At 37.3% G+C, this 21725-nt stretch overlaps 1 protein-coding gene across 17 annotated transcripts in view; it reads right to left on the bottom strand.

Moving 5' to 3' along the window:
- Window positions 1–21447, bottom strand: part of LOC101734194 (cell wall protein DAN4) — a 42739-nt gene extending 21292 nt beyond the window's left edge. Inside the window, exons 1-9 of one of the 17 annotated variants that reach the window (XM_031906059.1) lie at window positions 21341–21446; window positions 14885–14917; window positions 10208–10240; window positions 10036–10062; window positions 8807–8839; window positions 8185–8217; window positions 7192–7224; window positions 6664–6696; window positions 5762–5794 (exon numbers count right to left, since the gene is read on the bottom strand). In XM_031906059.1, the coding sequence (XP_031761919.1) occupies window positions 5762–5794; window positions 6664–6696; window positions 7192–7224; window positions 8185–8217; window positions 8807–8839; window positions 10036–10062; window positions 10208–10240; window positions 14885–14911 (252 nt within the window). In that variant the 5' untranslated portion in view covers window positions 14912–14917; window positions 21341–21446. Of the gene's footprint in view, window positions 1–5761; window positions 5795–6663; window positions 6697–7191; window positions 7225–8184; window positions 8218–8806; window positions 8840–10035; window positions 10063–10207; window positions 10241–14884; window positions 14918–21340 lie in introns of all 17 variants that reach the window. The other 16 variants (XM_031906058.1, XM_031906062.1, XM_031906063.1 and 13 more) reach the window with 16 other exon arrangements.
- Between the last annotated feature and the right edge of the window lie 278 nt (window positions 21448–21725).

Below are 21725 nucleotides of genomic sequence, written 5' to 3'. Positions count from 1 at the left end.
TAGAGTTTCTGTAGCAAACACATCAGTTGTACCAGTGCACAGCAACAGAAAGTTGTATTTTAATTAATTTCATTTTGGGTACTAGTGTTCCTTTAATACGATGGCCAAATAGATAACGATATGGAATATACCCTTATTTGCTATCCTGTATATTGATATAGATTATCTATGGCTAAATGACTACAGTGTTTTTATACATCTGTAACCTTGTTATGTGCTAAGGGAGGCCCTTACCAAGGGTTCAGTGACCAAAGGGTGCTTCAACAGTTAGACAACCACTGCAAAAGAAAGTGTGGGGCTGTAAAAAAATGTCTGAACACAGCAGAGCTGATAAGAAACCTGCCGCAATAAAATACATCACAGAAAACCTTCTTCTTCTAGAAATACAAATTACTGTCTGCCAGGTCAAATGAAAATGCTTATTTTTGTTTTTGGTGTTTAATGCCATACATGTGATTAGATGCCAAACATACCTATCGAACAATCACAATGCCACCATCTCCTAGACCAACTGCAACTGGTATAAGAGATGTATTGCTAACTTAATGTAGAATCCCATCCTTTAGTCTGGTGCCAACTCGTGGGCCATACAGTAGGGAAACCTGGAAACCTGTGATTTTTATAACACTACATCCGATGACTTTTTCTTTAACACATAGTAAGCCCACATGTCAGGTGTTCTGTGGGTATATATGTGGGAATCCAGCACAATGCAGGAATCCAGCTTCAGATCTACCTGTCATGATGTGCAACTGCACTAACAAGTTTTTATTCTATGTTTCCCTGTGCAATTCCTAGTATAGGTAGTAGCAGCACAATCATGTAGCTCCGATTCCACCTCAGGAGTAGCTGCACTGATAAGGGCTGTGATTGAGACTGTAATGTTCAGTATATTTTCAATGTGGAAAAAATGGACTATTAGGCACTACAATCTTGGAGAGTACACATGGTGAGAGATTATTGAAGATATTTTAACTTTTTGCCATTGCAACCTTTAAACTCTTGGCAAAGAATTCAGGAAACAGAAAGGTATGAGATGATTTACATTTTGTAAAATGAAGTAGAAATGCAAAGTAGGTTTTCCACCCCTCCCCTTAAACAAACGCATGAAATAGCCAGCATTGCAATATAAAAGGTGCAGCCAGGGCTGTGGTCACAACAATGTCAAGGTAAGTTTAGCTGTCGAAATGCTTCAAGAAACAGTGACTCAATCTCTGAGAGTTTAAGCTTAATGGGTTATTGTACTTTCATGCAGAATGCACCTACTGTCTGGAAACTGACAGGACAGTACCAACAAGCAAGCACCAGAAAGGCCTGGATCTGCTTACAATGGCCAAGTCTTTGGGCAGTTTATACAACTTAGAAGGTCCAACACACATTTATAATTTATAAATTGTAAACTGATGCAATTCATAATTTTGGCCTGAGCACTCACAGTCTATAGCTTTTTATTGTGTGTGAGTGTCATCTGAATGCTGAAATTTAAAATCAGTCCTTCTGAATCAAATTGCATGTAGTTTAATGTACACAACGCAAACTTCTGCACAGAAAAATTACAAACCCTTGATACCTAACTGAAAGCTATAGGGGGTCCTTAACTTAGTGCAGCAGATGGAGAACAGTATAAAAAATGGGCACAACCATGTTTTCTACACTTTGCTCCATGTCCTGTGCCGAGGGTGTCTGCACTCAATAGAGTGGCAGCTTCATAATGGGCCAAGAGACAAATAGGCATCTTCTCTCAAGCCCGGCATCATTCAGACATGCAAGTTCAGGATTCCTGCCGTCCCATACCGACACAAGGTGCAGAGGGCAGTCAGATCGTGGACACATGTAAAAGCAGCACTAAAGGTGGCCATATATTATAAGATTCATTCTTTTTGGCAGGTTTATCAAACGAGCCCACATAAGGTGGGTAATATCAGGCTAATTCGATCTTTGGCCCTAGAGACAAATGATCGAATTGCAAAGATGGAAGTGGTCTGAGCTAGAATCACATCAGTGGCCTCTGATCCAATTAAAAAAATTGAACCTGCCCGATCGACACCTGGATGATTTTTGGGCAGATATTGGTCGGGTAGGGCCTTTGGGGGTCCCCTTTCAAATGCAGACAAGCTGCAAAATCAGTCTAAAGGACTCAAAACGGCAGCTTAAATCTGGCACTCTTTGGGCTGTTTAGTGCTCTTGTACTTGTTTAAAGGCTAAAATAAACAGACCCCAATGAATAAGAATCGTATAAAACCAAGAACTGAACGTACACTGAGTTCCATTTACAATCCATTTACTTACATGCCCATACCTCAAAACACACACAAATACACTGAATAAACTTAAGGTGTTGCACAGGGTGCACTGACGCAAGAAAACCTGAATTAACATCTGCCTTGAGTATGTGCTATTTGAAGGCAGTTCTGGGCCAAGTTCCAAAGGTAGCAAAAAAGAAAAAAAAAAAGGACAACCCAAAGTTCAAAAGGCACTGAAGTGAAGCCTCCCCCGATCATGCCCCTCTGTGAGGTGACAAGTGTGGGGGAAGGCGAAAAGGCGGAAAGTAAGTGCAGCCTCTTTTCCCTGGGAGGCTGCATATACCTGTCAGAACCGAACGTTGCCTGTGTCTCTGTCCCTGTCTGGTTTCATGTTTACTTCCAGCTCATTATTACACCCTGGCAAGGCCTAAAATAGGCAGGCACAAGTGGTACATACCTAGCATCCCCCACCATTGCACTCTAGGCACAGGATTCTTCAGCCTACTCCTACTCTCAACCCTGCTTCCAGGGTTTCTGTTACATAATGTACAGATACAACAGATGTTCACATAAAAAAAAAACATTTTTGAGGGGGGCCACCGGCCCCCAAAGTTACATCCCTGGTCCATTCATTGGCTGATGTAACTTAGTATGTTTGTGTGGCCTTGGTTTGTGTGTAAGCACAGTACCTCACATGAGCCAAAGGGTGGAGCTTAAAGTGACACTAAAAATTACTCTTCAAAATATTAATGTACATTAAAAGTTACCTATAGACCGTGTATTTTTATGAAATTATTTTATTTATATGAAACAGTGTTTTACATATGGACAGTTTTATGGGACCTGTAAAGAGTGTAGTTTTCTTTTAAAGATTTTCTTTTTGGCCACTTAGCTTGGCCTGTAAAGCTCACTTGTCACTGGTTGGGGATCGCTGCTCTAGAGATTACTAATGCTGTTTATTGCTTTTTTTATAGTAGGCTGATTTAAAGAAGTTTGTAGTAGTAAAAATAGTTAATCCAAAATGTTTATTATTCCTATCCAAATGGTTTAGATATCATAAGAGGTCATGAAGTCTCTCATGTATTACTTACATTCCTCCCTTCACTTTATATTTGTCTAAATGAAAAGGAGAGGGAACAGGTTTATCAAGGAAAAGATTACAGAAAATACGTAGGAAACTGCTGCAGGCTATTGTTTATGTAACCAACCATACATATTATTTAGTTCTCTCTTACTCAGGGCATAGTTTACCTTTTGGAGAAAGAATGGAAATTTGATGCTATAGTTACTGTGCTTTTGTACAGGGCATAGCATACAGATGTGGGGTCGGCAGTTAGTTGGCCATACATACCAAGATTCGCTTGTTTGACAAGGTTGTCAAATGAGCAAATCTTTCCCGCTACATGCCCACCTTGGAGGGCCAATATAGTGCTAATGTCCAGTTTGTTCCAGTGTGGTGAAGAAAAAAATGAAGGAACTGAATGATGACTTGCCTGTGTAGCTAGCTTTAGAGGGGTATTGATAAAAAACACAAAAGGACAGATTATGTCATGGTCATATAGTTTTTTAAAACTGATATTTACTTTTTGCCTATCTTCTATCTTGCCTATATTTTTCAATTTACAGCTAACCCTATTGTGTACGTGAGTTTCAAGAGAATACCCAGAGCCTGGGTGTAGAATGTGATATTAGTTTTTTTTATTCTACAAAAACAGAGAAGGAAAGAGCATGCCACACAAGGGACTAAATAATTATATTTCAATGCCACCCCCACCCCCCACCATATTAACAAATTTATCAGTCAATTTACACTATAATTAATATGCTCCATATGCTTGAATTAAAGGCACTAAGTTTGCCTGGGTGCAGTAACCAATAGCAATCAGTCAGCAGGTACCATTTACTTGTCACATGTTTCAAATAAAACATCTTATTGGAAGATCAATCCTATTCTAGAAAATCATGACTGGTTGCTACTTTGCCTATGTTACATAACCACAACACTGGGACTGGGTGGGGGAGAAGAGTGGTGGGGATGGGCAGTGTTGGGAGCATATTTTGGCTTTCCTAGGGAGCTTGTTACATATTTGTTACATATGTCACATATTATTTTTCTATAATGAAGAAGAAATAAGACTTTAAAGAAATCCAACAATTAGTAAAGTATAACACTGGGTGGTAATAAAAATAAAACTGTTGCAAAAAAATTTTGTGCTAGCTACAGTTTTCTGGAAAGAAAAACAGATGACTTAGCTTTCTCAGATCATGTCTCCAAGACACGTCTGTGTTTGGTAAATGTTGGTTATCGTGATAGCACTAAAATCTATATTCCACCAAAATTCTATTCTCCACAGAGGGTCACCACTCCAATAATCATTACTACCTGCAGGCTCATACATCTCACTGACCATTTTTCAGCGCCACACCAATCTAGCAATCCCTACACTGGCTTTCACTGCAATTCAGAAAACATTTATACTAACACTAAACTACAACTTTAGTACTTAGATTAGATGACTTAAATCATGCACCTAATAAATGTTTATTATCTTGTTGCTATTATTTGAATTTTTCAGTTTTTTGTCTATGGGTATACAGATTATTGCAGATTTTTTGATATGAATACTTTTAAACAGAGCTGAAATCAAACGTGGCAAGAAAAAAAGGGCAGTGAAATCCAGTAACCTATAAAACTAGTATAATATTACCCCTTACTATTCTAACATCAAATCAGTACAAGAAATATTTATTGGTTAAGAAATGTATATTTTGGAAAATTAGTGAAAACTATAAGAAAAAAAATAAAATAAAGTACAGAATACACTTGTTTTATTTACCACATTAAACTTCTCCATTGACTGAGGGTCACCCTGTGCTAATTGTCATTGTGGATAATTAGGATGTTCCTTAAGATTGGCTGAAGATCAACGCTTATTGTGATGCTAGTTTAATTAGATTTGTGAAAGGTTCAAAGTTTTTTCTAGCTTTAGCTACCCACTAGGAACCCATAATATATTTGCTTGCAAACAGTAGACCAATGATACTTGCTGATTGGCTGCAATGTTTACTAAAACTGTAAGGGTGAAGACACACAGGGCTGCTAGTAGCAGCTAGTTGTCACGGCTACTAAAATAGATAATGCTGATCACTTATTGTACTGTCTACGGCAGGGTATTTTCTGGCATTTAGTAGCCGTGACAAGTAGCTGCTACTAAGTAGCTCTGTGTGTCTTCACCCTAAGGGCTCTGGCACACGGGGGAGATTAGTCGCCCGCGATTAACTTCCTGTTCGCGGGCGACTAATCTCCCCCGTGTGCCAGAGCCCTAAAAAGTAAATATTTCATGGTTTTTACATTGGACCAATACATTTTTCCCTTTGTTATCGATTGTAGATTATATAAAATTGTGAACAATAAAACATATAAAAATAAGGAAAAAGGATAAGAAGTCATTTCAATAGATAAAAAAGGGGACTTCCATTCTAGGATTTTTATTATAACATGGCTCTTTACAACTTACTGTTAACATGCCATTAGTGGTTGATGAACTGGTCTAGAAGAAAGAATATTTCAGATTAGGTGATCATGTACAAAATGATATACAGGTATATGATCCCTTATCCGGAAACCATCCAAAAAGTTACGAATTACAGAAAGGCCATCTCCCATAGACTCCATTATAAGTAAATAATTCTAATTTTTCAAAATTATTTCCTTTTTCTCTGTAATTAGAAGTCATTACCTTATACGTGAACCCAACTAAGATATATATAATTCTCATTGGATGCAAAGCCATCCTATTGGGTTCATTCAATATTTAAATGATTTTAGCAGACTTAAGTTACGGAGATTCAAATTACAGAAAGATCCCTTATCCGGAAAACCCCCGGGTCCCATACCTGTATATATATATTTTGTTCTGGGTGACTACATATTAAACAGATTTTAATATGGGACCAATTTACAAAAGATTAATATTATTTGCAGAGATAACAATGGTTTCTACCTAGGATCAAATAACCTATAATTTCAGATTTAACTTGCAGTTGAATTATTAACAGTTTGGACGGTTTTTATAGTTTAGGAGTGCTCTAACATCATACTAAACAAAATCTTGTGGACTGCTCAAAGCAATGGAATACATTCTGATCAACACATTGATCTGCATTTTATAAATCAAGAGAAAAAGAACAAGCAATATGGTCTGTCAGTGTTAGTATTTTTATTATCAATATATATTTCTTATAACTTACTGTTAATAAGCCATTACCGCTTGGCTTGTGGAAAAACACTTGTTAAATTGAGTTAAGTGACTAAAATCATTTTTCAAAGAAGGAATCAAAGGATAAAAAGACATCACAATGGCCAGACAAAGGGCCTTCAACACAAGTATTTTATTAGATGTGCTTCTTTATAACTTACTGTTGATATGTCAGTCGTGATTGGTGAAGTGGCCTGGAAACAAAAATGTAAATACAAACTGTGCGCTTGAAATTATGTACTAAGTATATATTTATTTTCATTTTGCTGATTTGTTCTGGGTGGTAACGGATTACACAGATTATACTATTGGACCAATTTACAAAAGATGCATATTTTTTTACCAAGAGATAACAATGGTTTCCAGTGATTCTAGATTTAATTGGATTATTTGGAGGACAGTTTGGATGATTTTAAAAGTTTAGCTGTGCTCTAACACCCCATTAAACAAAGTCTGGTGAACTGCTCAAAGCAGTGGAACACACTGATCTGTGTTGTTAATATGTCAATATGTTAAACATTTTCTGTTGAGTTTTCTTTTTTGTTGTTTTTATTGATTTTGGAATATGTTTTATCAAGAATAATAAAAACATTTTCTAAAAAGAACTCAAGAAAAAGCATAAAATGGACAATGGACAAAAAACACCCCTCAGTGCTAGTAGTTTTTCAGAACATGAGTCTATCACTTACTGTTATTATATCAGCAGTGCTCGGTGAAATGGTCTGTAATGAAAGCATATAAATACAGATTACCTGGCTCTGCACCCAACAAATGCTCAGTATAGTTCTGCTCTCCTTTTGTAAATCCACTTACTAAAATCCAATTTTTTGGGGATTAAAACACGATATGGTAAAAATTCTGAGTAGCCAAGATAATTTCTGAAGTTCTAAAATGTCACAAAAATGCTTTTAACATTCGTACGAAAATATTGCAATCGCGTTCTAAAAGTCACAATATTTTTGTGCCAAAAAGTTCATTATGCCACAGAAAACTTTCTGGCTTTAATGCCTTCCATGTCTGGCTTTGGAAGCCTTCCATAGGACTCAATGGTACTCGACAGATCAAACCTGGGAAAAGATAGTCCCGAGGAAAGTGTAATCAAAGTGTTAGCGAACTCCAAAAAGTTCGTATTCTTTGAGTAAAGTACATTTTTTTTGTGGAAAAGTAACGAAAACCACAAAAAACTTGTGGAATTTTAACAAACAAGTTTTTTATAAGTTAAAAAAAAGTTAGAAAAAATACGAAATTATCTCAAAATTGTTTAGTAAATAGGCCCCTAGGTGTTACAACCACATTTAAAAGTCATTTTTCAACATCAATATGGACATAAAGCAGACTGAAAATTCAAAACAAAGCATTTTCCACCCAAAATATCTTTGTTTACATATAATATGTTTGGTCAGTTTTAGTGGGTAAGCTTATAACCCATAGCAATTGGCAACCGATATTTGATTTCTAAAGCGACCAAATGATACCTGCTGATTGCCTGCTATGGTTACTGCCTGTAGAACCAAAGTTAACCTTATATGTTATTACATTCAAAAAAAAAAATTATTATTGATTGAAGTTTATGCAGAAAAGAGGAAAAAAAATCAAAACATTGGATGGAATAGGGTCTGCCAGTGCACAAAGGACCTGCAACACAAGTATTTTATTAGAAGATGTGCTTCTTTATAACTTACTGTTGATATGTCAGTCGTGATTGGTGAAGTGGCCTGAAACAATAATGTAAATACAAACTGGGTGATGTAATCATGTACTAAGTAAATACTTATCTTTTTGCTGATTTGTTCTTGGTGGTAAGAGATTACGCAGATTAAACTATGGGACCAATTTACTAAAAATGAATATTTATTTACCAAGAGATAACAATGGTTTCCAGTGATTCTAGATTTAATGGGATTGTTAACAGTTTGGATAATTTTAAGAGTTTAGAGCCCCTCAATGCTAGTAGGCAGTGAGACATGGGGAGATTAGTCGCCCATGATAAATCTTCACTACAGCGGGCAACTAACCCTCCCGACATGCCACCCCACCAGCAAGAATGTAAATTGCCGGTGGGATGGCATACGCATCGCTTCAATCGGCCAAAGTTGCCTCGCAAGGTAATTTCAAGCGGGAAACCAAAGCTATGCATATGCCATCCCACTGATTTACATTCTTGCCGGTGGGAGGCATGTTGGGGAGATTAGTCGCCCGTAGTAGTTAAGATTTATCATGGGTGACTAATCTCCCCGTGTGTCACTGCCCTAAGGGCCTTCAACACAAGTATTTTATTAGAAGATGTGCTTCTTTATAACTTACTGTTGATATGTCAGAAGTGATTGGTGAAGTGGCCTAAAAATAAAAATGTAAATACAGCTTATGTGACTGAAATTATGTATTAAGTATATACTAAATATCTTTTTGCTATTTTGTTAATACTATGGAATGAATTTACAAAAGATAAATGCTTATTTACTAAGATATAACATTGGTTTCTATTTGGTAAAAAATAACCAATCATTCCAGATTAAACTTGCAGTGGAATTATTAACAATTTGGATAATTTTTCGAGTTAAAAATATGCTCTAACACCCCATTAAACAAAATCTTTTGAACTGCTCAATTCAGACAAACATTGATCTTTGTTGCTGATATGTCAGTGTTAGTGGCTCTGCTTTATATCTCAATAATTTAGTTATTTGGATGTTTGGTCAGCAACATTTTAGTGAATAAGCCTATAACCCACAGCAAGCAGCGAATGATACCTGCTAATTCACTGCTATGGTTACTAGAACCAGAGTAAAGCTTTCATGTTATTACATTCACCAAAACAAAAACAAAATTATTGATTATTAAGTTTATGTACTGAAATCACTTTGCAAAGAAGAAAAATACAGATTACCTGGCTTAAAAGCTATACCCAACATTGGTAAAAAAAAATAAAGCAATTGGAAACTTAAAAAAAAGTATTTTCCAACCAAAACATATTGTGTAGCAATTGCCTATTAAGGGCTTAAAAACAATAATTGCTTCAGTGGTTCTGATTTAGTTCTCTATATTTTGGTTATAAGGCAACATTTTAGTAGGTAAGCCTATAAAACTTTACTCCTACTTCCAAAAAATCAGTATTTATAATCAAAACTTACATTAAATAAGGAATTTAAAAAAACTCCTTGTCATAGGTTACTGAACAAATATAAACTTTGCCTGTGTTACCGTACTCCCTCCATAGCAACATGATAAAAGGCACAATATTTCCTACTTATTTAAAAATCCCTTAGCAACCAATCAAGTATTTGATTTCACACAACAGACCAACGACTAGTGCCTGCTGCTTGGCTGCTATGGTTGCTAGAACCAGAGTAAACCTTTCATCTTTTTACATTAATCAAATACAAAAAAAATCCATCCTTGTTTAAATTAAGTTTATGTACAATCATAAACAAAACATTGTTTTAGAAAATCCAGAGGAAAAGGACAAGAATTGAAAACACTGGAAGGAATAGGGTTGGCCAATGCTAGAATATTTATTATTAATATGTACTTACTGTTAATAGGCCATCAGTGCTTGGCGTCTGGAAAAACAATGATTAAATTGCATTAGGTGACTGAAATCATTTTCAGAGAAAAACAAAGGATAAGAAGACATCACACTGGATGGATAAAGGGCCCTTTAGCACAAAGTATTTTATTAGAGGACTTGCTGTTGCTGTTACTTACTGCTGATATGGCAGAAGTGGGTAGTAAAGTGGACTGGAATAAAAAAAATGAAAATAAAAATTAGGCGACTGAAATCACGTTTCACCTGGTAAAATATAACCAATAATTCCATATTTAACTTGCAGTCGGATTAACAATTTGGATAATTTTTAAAGTTTAGTTGTACCCTAACCCCCCCCTAAACAGAATCTGTTGGTAGCCGTGACAAAGTAGCTGCTACTAAGTAGCTCCATGGGTCTTCACCCTTAAGGGAAGTGGCACACAGGGAGATTAGTCGCCCACAATAAATCTTCACTATCGCGAGCAACTAATCTCCCCAACATGCCATCCCAATTTGGATAATTTTTAAAGTTTAGTTGTACCCTAACCACCCCCCTAAACAGAATCTGTTGGTTTAAAGTGGAGCATATCCTGACAAATCAACACAATGATTTTTGGTTAATGTGTCAATATTGTTTAAAATAATGTACATTAATATTAATTATGTCATAAGTATATCCTTATTATCTTTTGCTGCTTTTGCAACTTTTTTGTCGCCGTCGCGAAAAAAATGGATTGGTTTTTCCGCCGTTTACAATCGCTCAATACGAAAAAATTCTGCGCAAAAATAGTTGCGCAAAATACGATAAAGTCGCGATGGCGGCAAAAAAGACGCGACAAATACGAAAAATAGCAACGGCGATAAAAAAGCCGCAAAATTTTCTTTTCCAATATGATTTTTTCCCTTTCGGGATTCGGATTCGTGGATTAGTAAATCTGCCCCTATGGGTTTATGTAATAAAAGGCACTAAATTTGCCCAAAAGCAATAACCAATAGCAACCAATCAGCATGTAGAATGTAATGGTCATCTGTTTAAGATCAAACAATTTATTGATTACTCTGGGTTAGTGCTAATGGGCAAACTTAGTGTCATTTATTTTATATAGGGGTAAGATCCCCAAAAAGAATTTGTTAACCTGTTCAAAAGTCTGTCAGTGCTACGGGATCTGTTATCTGGTGAACTCTTATAGACTCCATTATAAGCAAATACAGTAATTCTATTTTTTTTATGATTTCCTTTTGTAGTATTAAAAACAGTGCCTTGTACTTGATCCTAATGAACATATAATTAATCCTTATTGGAAGCAAAACAATCCTTTTGGGTTGAATTCTTTTTTTATGATTTTTTAGTAGACTTAAGGTACGGTGATCCCGAACATTCTGCATAATTTAGTTTAGATCAGTGCTGTCCAACTTCTGTTGTACCGAGGGCCGGAATTTTTCCGACCTACGTGGTGGAGGGCCGATAATGGAAGCCAGTTTTGACCACTCCCCTTTTTGAAACCGCACCCACTTGAAACCACACCCATGTTATCACATGACCATACCCATATTAATGGTTGTAGTACAGCAAAAACCTGCCATACTCTGCCTGCCCTACCCTGGCCGTGTGTGCCATACTCTGCCTTCCCTACCCTGCCTGTGTGTGCCATACTCTGCCTTCCCTACCCTGCCTGTGTGCCATACTTGGCTGGTTTGTGCAATACTTGGCCTGTGTGTGCCATACTCTGCCTGCCTTACCCTGCCTGTGTGTGCCATACTCTGCCTTCCCTACCCTGCCTGTGTGTGCCATACTCTGCCTTCCCTACCCTGCCTGTGTGTGCCATACTCTGCCTTCCCTACCCTGCCTGTGTGCCATACTTGGCTGGTTTGTGCAATACTTGGCCTGTGTGTGCCATACTCTGCCTTCCCCTACCCTGTGTGTGCCATACTCTGCCTTCCCTGTGTTTGCCATTCTTGGCTGGTTTGTGCCATACTTGGCCTGTGTGTGCCATACTCTGCCTGTGTTTGCCATACTCTGCCTTCCCTACCCTGCCTGTGTGTGCCATACTCTGCTTGCCCTATGATGTATGGCACACACAGGCAGCCTACAGTGACACAATGCTGGCACTGCTCCTACAGTCTGCACAATAACTATATATTAAAAAACTTTTTAATTGCAGTACCACCTCAGTATATGTTCTTTTTGTAGTGTGCAGGGATTATTTGTGGGTTTCTACTGCTCCTGAGGTGTGAACAGTGGGAACAATGGGGGTGATTACAGCCTGAGACTGAGGTGTGAACACTGCAGGGGGTGTTCAATGCAGAGATTAAAAGGTGTGAACAACACAGGGAATTACATATTTAAACAATACAGCCTGATTACAGCCTGAATCTGAGGTGAGAACCATGCAGGGGGGGGCAGTTAATCTCAGTACTGATACCATTTAAAGCTTACACAAGAGTAAGCCATCAAAGCAGCCAGACAGGTGGGGGGCCACACAGAGGGGGGGCCCGCGGGCCGCCAGTTGGACAGCACTGGTTTAGATCATTAAAAACTAAATGCAAGGTGGTTCCTATGGTTTGTACAAACAGTAAACAAATGATTGGCAGTGGTTATACTGTAGTTACTAGAGCTGGAGTAAACATTTCACATTATTATATTCATCCAATAAATACTGTCCTTTTTTATTGTTGGCGGTTGATGATCTATAATCATGAGGGTTACATGAGCAATAAAACCATTTGCAAAGATGAAATTATGCAACAAGGATAATAAGAGACCCTTTAAAGGAAAAAGGGTCTTCAAATACATTATTATTAACTTCTTAACTTCTTCATAGCTTACTGTAAGTAAGTTGCATTTAGGGAAGTATTATGGAAACAGAAATGTAAGTGCCAAAGAAAATGATCATTATTTTTTTTGCTATTGTCATTTTTTGTCTGGGTGTGCACATTACTGAATTAGATGTCTGAAGTCATTTACCCCAAATTTCTCTGCATGGTCAGAGATTAAACAGGATATATCATGTTAAAAATGGTATGGTTTAATGAGGGTAAAAATGTATTATGGATTCCCTACCCCCCATCAAATGTGATGTGGCAGAAAGTACATAGTTTGCTCCAAGTTCAGTAACCCAGTAGCTGCCAAGTTTACATTTAAACTGTAGCACAACCAGAGGCATAACTAGATGTTACAGTGCCCCCAGCAAATTCAATTAAGAGTCCCAAATCATTAGTAAGTTGACCTATACTACTAATTTCTGCTACAATTACTATATTACCACTAAAACTACTATATTGAAATGTATAAATAATTAGGGCCTTATTGGGCCCACTAAACTCCTGGGCTCCCCTGCAGCTGCAGGGTCTGCTTCTCTGTAGCTAGTCGTTGCGCCTCTGAGAGCCTAGAATGACACCCACTGATTAGTTGCTGTTGTTCATGAAAACAGATCAAGTTATTACATTCAACAAATTATTGTTTAGCTGCAAATTTTCCAACTTGAGTCACTAACACACCTCAGAGTTTGTCAGGTGTACATATATATGAATAGAATGTGGTATGCCAATAAACCTACTAGTCATACTGGGAGTGCTAGCATTTTATGAGGCTTATTGTAGCTATTATGGAAATAATATGTTAGATCTATTATACTTGAGTTTGCCTTATTACATATTAACACAATTACAGTAACTTTCAGGAGAATACAGGCGCATATGAATGTCTAGAGAGCTGTTGTCCAACTTGCACTTTTATAAAATATGGTAAAGATATTTTCTTTCATTATTACTTAGAATGCCAACCTTCATATAATATATAAACTGTAGATTGTAACCATCTGTGTTATTTTTTCCCTATACCATGTAGGGTTTCCACCTGGTTGGTATTTGACTGGCCCAGCCAGTAAATCACAAGCTAGGGTTAGAATTACAAATTTACCAGCAATGTATAGGCCTACCTTCCCTGACCCTCTCCGCTGCTGGATTCCCCTGCCTATGCCCTACCTTCCCTGACCCTCTCCGCTGCTGGATTCCCCTGCCTATGCCCTGCCCATTTCCCTGACCCTCCCCGCTGCTGGATTCCCCTGCCTATGCCCTGCCCATTTCCCTGACCCTCCCCGCTGCTGGATTCCCCTGCCTATGCCCTACCTTCCCTGACCAGCAATGTATAGGCCTACCTTCCCTGACCCTCTCCGCTGCTGAATTCCCCTGCCTATGCCCTACCTTCCCTGACCTTCTCCGCTGCTGGATTCCCCTGCCTATGCCCTACCTTCCCTTACCCTCTCCGCTGTGTACAGAAGGATAAGGGTTTTATACATTTAAAGCATTTTATCACCCACACAAAATGCTCAAATTTGCCCCCCTTTAAAGGGACAGTAACACCAAAAAATTAAAGTGTATAAAAGTAATAACAATATAATGTACTGTTGCCCTGCACTGGTACAACTGGTGTGTTTGCCTTAGAAAGACTACTATAGTTTATATAAGTAAGCTGCTGTGTAGCCATGGGGGCAGCCATTTACAGGAGAAAAGGCACAGGTTACTTAGCAGATAACAGATAAAACCCCATTATATTCTACAAAGCTTATCTGTTATCTACTATGTGCCTGTGCCTTTTCTCCTTTTTCCCAGCTTCAATGGCTGCCAATGTGTTGACATAGCAGCTCATTTATATAAACTATAGTAGCGTTTCTGTTGCAAACTTACCAGTTTTACCAGTGCAGGGCAACAGTACATTATATTTTAATTACTTTAAAACACTTTCATTTTTTGGTGTTACTGTTCCTTTAAGGTGAATGGGAATCTTCTGCAAATGACTGGTCTCATCTAGTGACAGGCACATATTCTGTAATGTTTGGAGCAATTGTAATACTCACTGTAATGGTAACATCTGACGTTGCCATTGAAGTCTAGAAAAGAAAACTTTCATTAAATAGATGCATATGGTTAATATACTGTATATGCAATTAATGTAAAAACTTATAATATCATCACTACATCTAAAAGGGGTGCTAGCCCAACCTTAAGCACGAGTTCTTTAATAGGTTAAAAAGGAGGCAAACACATATTTTAATATATTCTAAAGCAATATGAATCACATTTCTATCTGTTATTGCATTGTGACATTTATACAGTGATTTAAAAATGAATTAACATCCATACAAACATAAAAGTATATATTTGGCAGAATGATAGCATATAAATAATATTGATTTCATTGTTGTTTACTTTTGCAGTACCTTTAACTTGTGCAAGATACTTGCACCATTTATGTCATAGATCCAAAAAGCTATACTCAAAACCTAGCCAGCCTGAAGATTAGTTTGTGTGTAACAGAAGTCAGCTGATTGTGTGTGAGGTGAGGGTTAAGGATTTGCCATTCTTTATTTCTTGTAGTTCCTTGGGTTTTGGCCAGCTAAGAGCCAGTCCTGATTTACAGTTGGGCAGGGGAGAGGTTAAAGTATTTTCCGGGAAAAATGCTCCTATGAACAAACTCCAACCTGTCACATGTGAAACAATTAGTTGATTTCCATTACTGGCCACAGTTAGGCATTAGGCACCTGGATGACTAACTGGTCGAGGACTGTCTTGCATCACTGGAGGGGCAGTTTTAGGAATTTTTGGGAGAATGTATAAAAGTAAGTAATAGAAAAATATTCTCAATGTGAAAATGTATGCGGACAAATTTGTTCCAACGGTAGAAGAAAGGGTGTGCATTTTATAGTTTGCACCAATGTGCAGTGTATGTAATGAAACTTCTTACTAAAAAAGTTTGCTCCAAAAGATTACACCACCTTCAAGCATGTCTTAAAAGTGCACAATGCACAATTAACATTTGCAGTGCAACAGGAGTCTAAGCAACAATATTACATTTTAAAATCCAAATTTGTATTCTTATTTGTGCACTTTTTTATGCTTATAACGTATTACATTTCCCCTTTAGTCTTTTCTCTCTAAAGCAACTCCTAATTATCAGGCCCAGATTAAAACAGCAGGAACCACTAGACTTGCACCACTTGTTGTCCCCCTGAACAAGAGCACCCACATAATAATTGAGTGAAAGAGAGAGACAGAGATTATAAATGTAGACCTACCAATATATGTGCCAATTGCTTCTGGCAAAACAGCCACACAAAGACATTTCTCAAACCAAGCATGAGACAGAATCCAGGTGTCATAAAGTACAATAGGTAACACATAAAACAAAGGGGTATTGGCAAATAAACTGGGATTGGTCTGTATGTGATATCTTGGCATTGGCCCTGTGGTCATTAATGAGAAGAAGCATAATGTTGCTGTTGGTGGGATTTTTCCATTTACAGGCTGATGCAATATGGAGCTGATTCCAAGATTTGTTTTGTATTTTGTATTGTTATTTATTGCTCCAAAACCTAAAAGTGGAAGCTGAAAATGCTGTCCCTAACTTCCCTGAAGGGTTTAGTACTAAACATTAACTGATTTCTAAATCTTATGTATTGAACTGGTATATTACACAAATCCTCAATCTCAGTAATACATTCACTGTCAGTAAGAACTTCATAGAAACATTATTATAATCCAAAACCTGCCCTCTATTAATACCTATACTAATTCTAATCCTAATCCTACTTCTTGATATTTGGGGCAATAGATTCAGTAAATTCCAAAACAATCTGACATAAGGTTTATTACCATAAAACAGTAGTGTAACTACTCTGAGCCGGGCCCCCCTACCAAATAAATATTTGGAGGGGGCTGGTACACAAAGCAACCACAAACCTCCGTACCTTCCCACCTGCCCGCTTGTGCCCATCGCTCCCTGCCAACTCACACCCCCCTGCTCACTTTTTAGGTAGGATAGCAGCTGCGGAGGGGGGATTTATACAAATATAGAGGAAAAGAACCCACGGCTCGGATCCCTCTGTTCCCTATTCATGAGAACAGTGTCTGTTCCCTCTATAGTTACACCACTACCATAAAATTAAGTTACAGTTAAAAAGTGCAGTAAATAAGAAAATAAGTTTTGTTGTAGTCCATGCATTTACTAAACACATTAAAACCACACTAAATAAAATATCAATGCAAGTAAAAATAAATACATTTTTGTAAACAATTACAAACAATTTCCAGATTTACAAAATTTAACCCACAAATGCAAGAGTAAAAATTAACAACCCACTACAAGACCTGAAATAATTGGAAAACCAATACAGACCAACAGCTGACCAAGATGATAACATACGCTTATACAGTGTAACAACAATCAGACTAGGATTGGAGAACTCATTTGGGGATCTAAGCAGCACCAGTGTTGGGCAGGGCAGAGTTCAGCGCCAAGTACATCACTATATACAGTATACATACAATTTAAGAAATGGTAAGACTGAGGGTTTCACAACAAAAGTACAAAATAGTTAATAGAGTATCTAAATGCCTACGGGTTTCTTTGTCCTGCCAAATGAAGAGGTAAGCAAGTATGGTCTTTCTACATACATTTTGTCATTACATAATATATTGTGTAATATATATCTGCATAGGTTTGCTCTATTCACTTACATGGAATGTCTAGTGGAATATTTATCAAAGGGTGAACCTTCAACTCTTCATCAAACACTCCCCAGACCATACAAACCCCACCCACTCCCTGGAAATTCCTGATCATTTTGGTTGCAAACAGTTTGGCACTGGGAACTGCCACCTGAGGGGACTCCCACCAATACTCTTTGATGGGGTATGGTGTCCTTAAAATGAAAATACACTGATTTAGCTACTGGTATTATACAAAAGATTCCAGTTAACCAGTTTCACCTTGAAGTTATCTTTTAGTATGTTATAGAATGGCCAGTTCTTAGCAACCTTTCAAGTGGTCTTCATTATTAATTTTTTTTATAGTTCTTTAATTGTTTGCCATTCCCTTGTTATTTTTCTGTTCAGGTCCTCTCCTATTCATGTATCAGTCTCTCATTTAAACCACTCCCTGGCTGCTAAGGTAATTTGGACCCTAGCAACCAGACAGCTGCCAAAACTCCAAACCAGAGAGCTGCTGATCAAAAATGGAAACAATTAGAAAAACTACAAATAATAAAAAATGAAGACCAATTGCAAGTGGTTCTAGTCTGATGTTAATCACAAGCTTCTGTTACAGAAATAATTTTTTTGTATTTCTCCTTCCTGAACGAGGGGAACATGTACTGTCACAAGCATTTATTTAACTAGTGACTTTTTTTTTTTTACAAGTACATTTTTAGAATTTTTCTGTTGAGTGACCTGTTTGTTGTGAGGTTTTATTTTGAACACAGCTTGCTATTACCAGAAACATTTCTGTATTTTCTTTTTCCTGAATTACTTTTTCCTTAATGCAGTCCTTCTGCATACAATCTTTGTTTATAATTATATTTTGGGCACTCTGAATCCTGAACCAAATGTAAGTATACAAATACATATTAGGATATGGAAGGGTTAAAAATAATCGAAACTTCCTTATTCGCCAAACATCAAGTGATTTTAAGGGCTCAGATTACGTTGCTCTGGGCAAGTGGATTCGGCTGAAACCTGCTAACAAAGTCTCAGAATCAGTCAAGTACAGGACAGAATACAGAATAATACAATTTATTTCATGCAAAGTTTATACATTAATAAGGATTAGTCAGTTTCTTTTATCTTATGAAGGTATAGGGTTTATTATCAAGAATGCTTGGGACCTGGAGGTTTCCGGATATGGGGTCTTTCTGTTACTATTGCCATATTCTATGGCCTATTTACTAATCCACGAACAGATCGAAAGTGTCCGAATGCATTTTTTTTATAATGATCGGTATTTTGCGTTTTTTTGTTGCCGTCGCGGAAAAATCGGAAAGGTTTGCCCGTCATTTACTAGCGCTCAATACGAAAAAGTCGCGACAATTTGCACAAGTCGTAACGGCTACGAAAAAGTTGCGACAATTTGCGCAAGTCGTAACGGCTACGAAAAGTCACGACAATTCACGCAAAAAAAAAATCGCGAAAAAGTCGCAAAATGTTTGTTTCCAATCCGATTTTTTCCCATTCAGGATTCGGATTCGTGGATTAGTAAATCAGCCCCTAAGTCTGCTAAAATTAATCTAAACATTATAGAAACCCTATATGATTGTTTTGTCACCAATATGAATTAATACAGTGCAGTTTTCATCAAGTACAAGCTGTACAAGCTGTACAAGCTACTTTTTTTATTATTACAGAGAAAAATAGACTAAAGGGCTAATCAATTCAGAAGATAATTTTCTCAACAGTCAGGAAAGTGTTAAAGAACCGACACATTTATGAAAACTGCTACATGCGCCAATGGGTCTAAATGTGCAAGACCACTCTGTACAGTCAAATACATTGATTTTTAATTGGCGTCTGAATACAGTGAACAGTTTATGTTCAAGAATCACATGTTCTTATTAATTAACCTGAAAACCCATGCCTAATGAGCTTTTAGCTCTACAATAAAACCAGCTCTGTATATTATTTGGTTTTGAGAGAAAATTTCTTCACTGCTGCTAATGGAAAGCTGGGTAAGTTATGAATGTATGTGTGACTCAGGATAGATTCAGGAGAATCCTTCATAAAAAAGATTCAGAATTCCTCCGAATCCCAAAATTAAGGATTTGGTGCATCCCTAATAACTATAATTATGAAGTCTGTTAAAGTAGACATATTGGATAAATGGGGAAAAACGCTAATTTTGTAGGCAATAATGAATAATATACGGTGCTGGTTTCCCTTTGGGCTAAACATTAACCCTCTCTGTAACAATGGCCTCTTTATTGGAGCTCCCTATAGATCCTCTCACTTCTCTGTCCAGTGTGAAATGAAGAGTGGGCGTGTCATAACAGTCCCTGCCAGAAGCACAGTAGGAGGGGGAGAGCCAATCACAGCCCTGCACTCACACAAGCACAGACAGGCTTCAGTTCCCTATCAGGTCAGCCTAGCTGCTGATTGGTTCCTATCCTACAGTGCAGTGTACGGCGGGCCGCCGGCTCCCCAGTTCATCCAGAGAATTCAGCCAGCAGGAAGTGGAACAGATGGGCGGGGCTAGTTGGGTTTTGGTGGAATTTTCAATAAATCAGTCTGAAACACAACTTTTTTAAGCACATTCCTTCTATATCTAGAGGAGTATAATTCACTGGTACAATCATAATTGTTATAGGATATGTCTCCTTTAAAGAACTGGTATGATCATTGGAGTGTGGGTTCCCTCCAGCAAAGTAAATTGCTCAGTAAAACTGGGTTGTGGTTGGGCCACAGACGATAAGATAAATTGCAAAACCATACTGACCAGTAACCTGACCTGCCGCATGTATGGGGGGCATCAGGGAACCCAAAAATGCACAGGCCCACCCTCACATGTAGCATTCCCATTAATCGGCTTCATAGTCATATCAGTACAACATGGCTATCAGCATGTGCTGCCAAATAGTACAAATATTTCAGCTAAAGGGTCAAATGCTTTCAAGTATTTGCCTCTATGTGGCCAACATTACTCAAGAGATTTATGCAAATAGTGGTTAACTTCAGCCTCATGTTTGTCCACTATGATTACCCATAATGCAGATATGGGATCTCTTATCTGGAAACCCAGAAAGTTTTCCCATAAAGTCCATTTTAACCAAATGTATGTATAACTTTATTTATAAAGCGCTACTTATGTACGCAGTGCTGTACAGTAGAATACATTAATACAAACAGGGGTATTAAAATAGATAAATACAAAGTATTACAATAAGCACAAATAAATACAAGATACAATTGTAATAAGATAAGGAGGATGGAAGTCCCTGCCCCGTAGAGCTTACAATCTATATTGACCAAATGACATTTTTTCAATAATTTTCTTTTTTTAATAATTTTTCTAAATTGGTGAAAAGCATTCCTATTGAGTTTATTTACTGTTTATATGTTATTCAGTACACAAAGTATGGTGCTCCAAATTATGGGAAAAAAACCCCAGCTCTAAATATTATATCCTAGACCCATACAAACACAACATACAATTAAAGAATAACTCAAAGATCTGACAGGTTTGTTAGTGTAAAATTAGAGCTCACCACGGAATATTCCCCCACTCTGTATTCAATCCTAGAAGTGTATTTATCAATGGGTGAAAGTGAGAGTTCACTATTTCATAAAAATAAACCTCTATAAATCCCATTGGAATGAATAGAAAGTGGTGGAATTTTACTGTGGTGAGCTCTAATCTCACACTTTGACAAATCTGCCCATTATAGGACTATCCCTAATTACTAAGATACGGTACAGATAAAAACGACATACTGTAGAAAATACAATATCCAGCAGAATACACAATTTGCAATTGATTTAGCACTTACAGTTCAGTATGTAGAATAGCTGTGGATCTGGGTAGAAGGAAGTGTCCTGCACGGTGGATTCTCTCAGTCTGGCTGTGTGTATGAAAGGAATCTGCTAATATGCACTTTAGATTCTTTAGAAGAAAAAGGAAATACTGTATGCAAGAAAGGAGCCTGCCTTCTCAAATTCAGTCATTTTCACCTAATCCTTGTGGCTTGTCAGTGTATCTTTCTTACCAGCTCTAATACTGACAGAAAGCAGAATACAGGTACGGCAACTTGTAACTGGAAAGCTATTATCTAGAGAACTCTGAATATCTCCCCTAGATATAATAATAAATGAAATCATTCACATTTTTAAAAATGATTTCCTATTTCCAATAATAAAAGTGTTATTTACTTGATC

This window comes from Xenopus tropicalis, chromosome 7 (genome assembly GCF_000004195.4).
Source record: "Xenopus tropicalis strain Nigerian chromosome 7, UCB_Xtro_10.0, whole genome shotgun sequence".
In the NCBI taxonomy this organism is placed as follows: Eukaryota; Metazoa; Chordata; class Amphibia; order Anura; family Pipidae; genus Xenopus; species Xenopus tropicalis.
The sequence above is the reverse complement of the archived record's forward strand: the minus strand, read 5'-3'. Positions and strand labels throughout refer to the sequence as shown.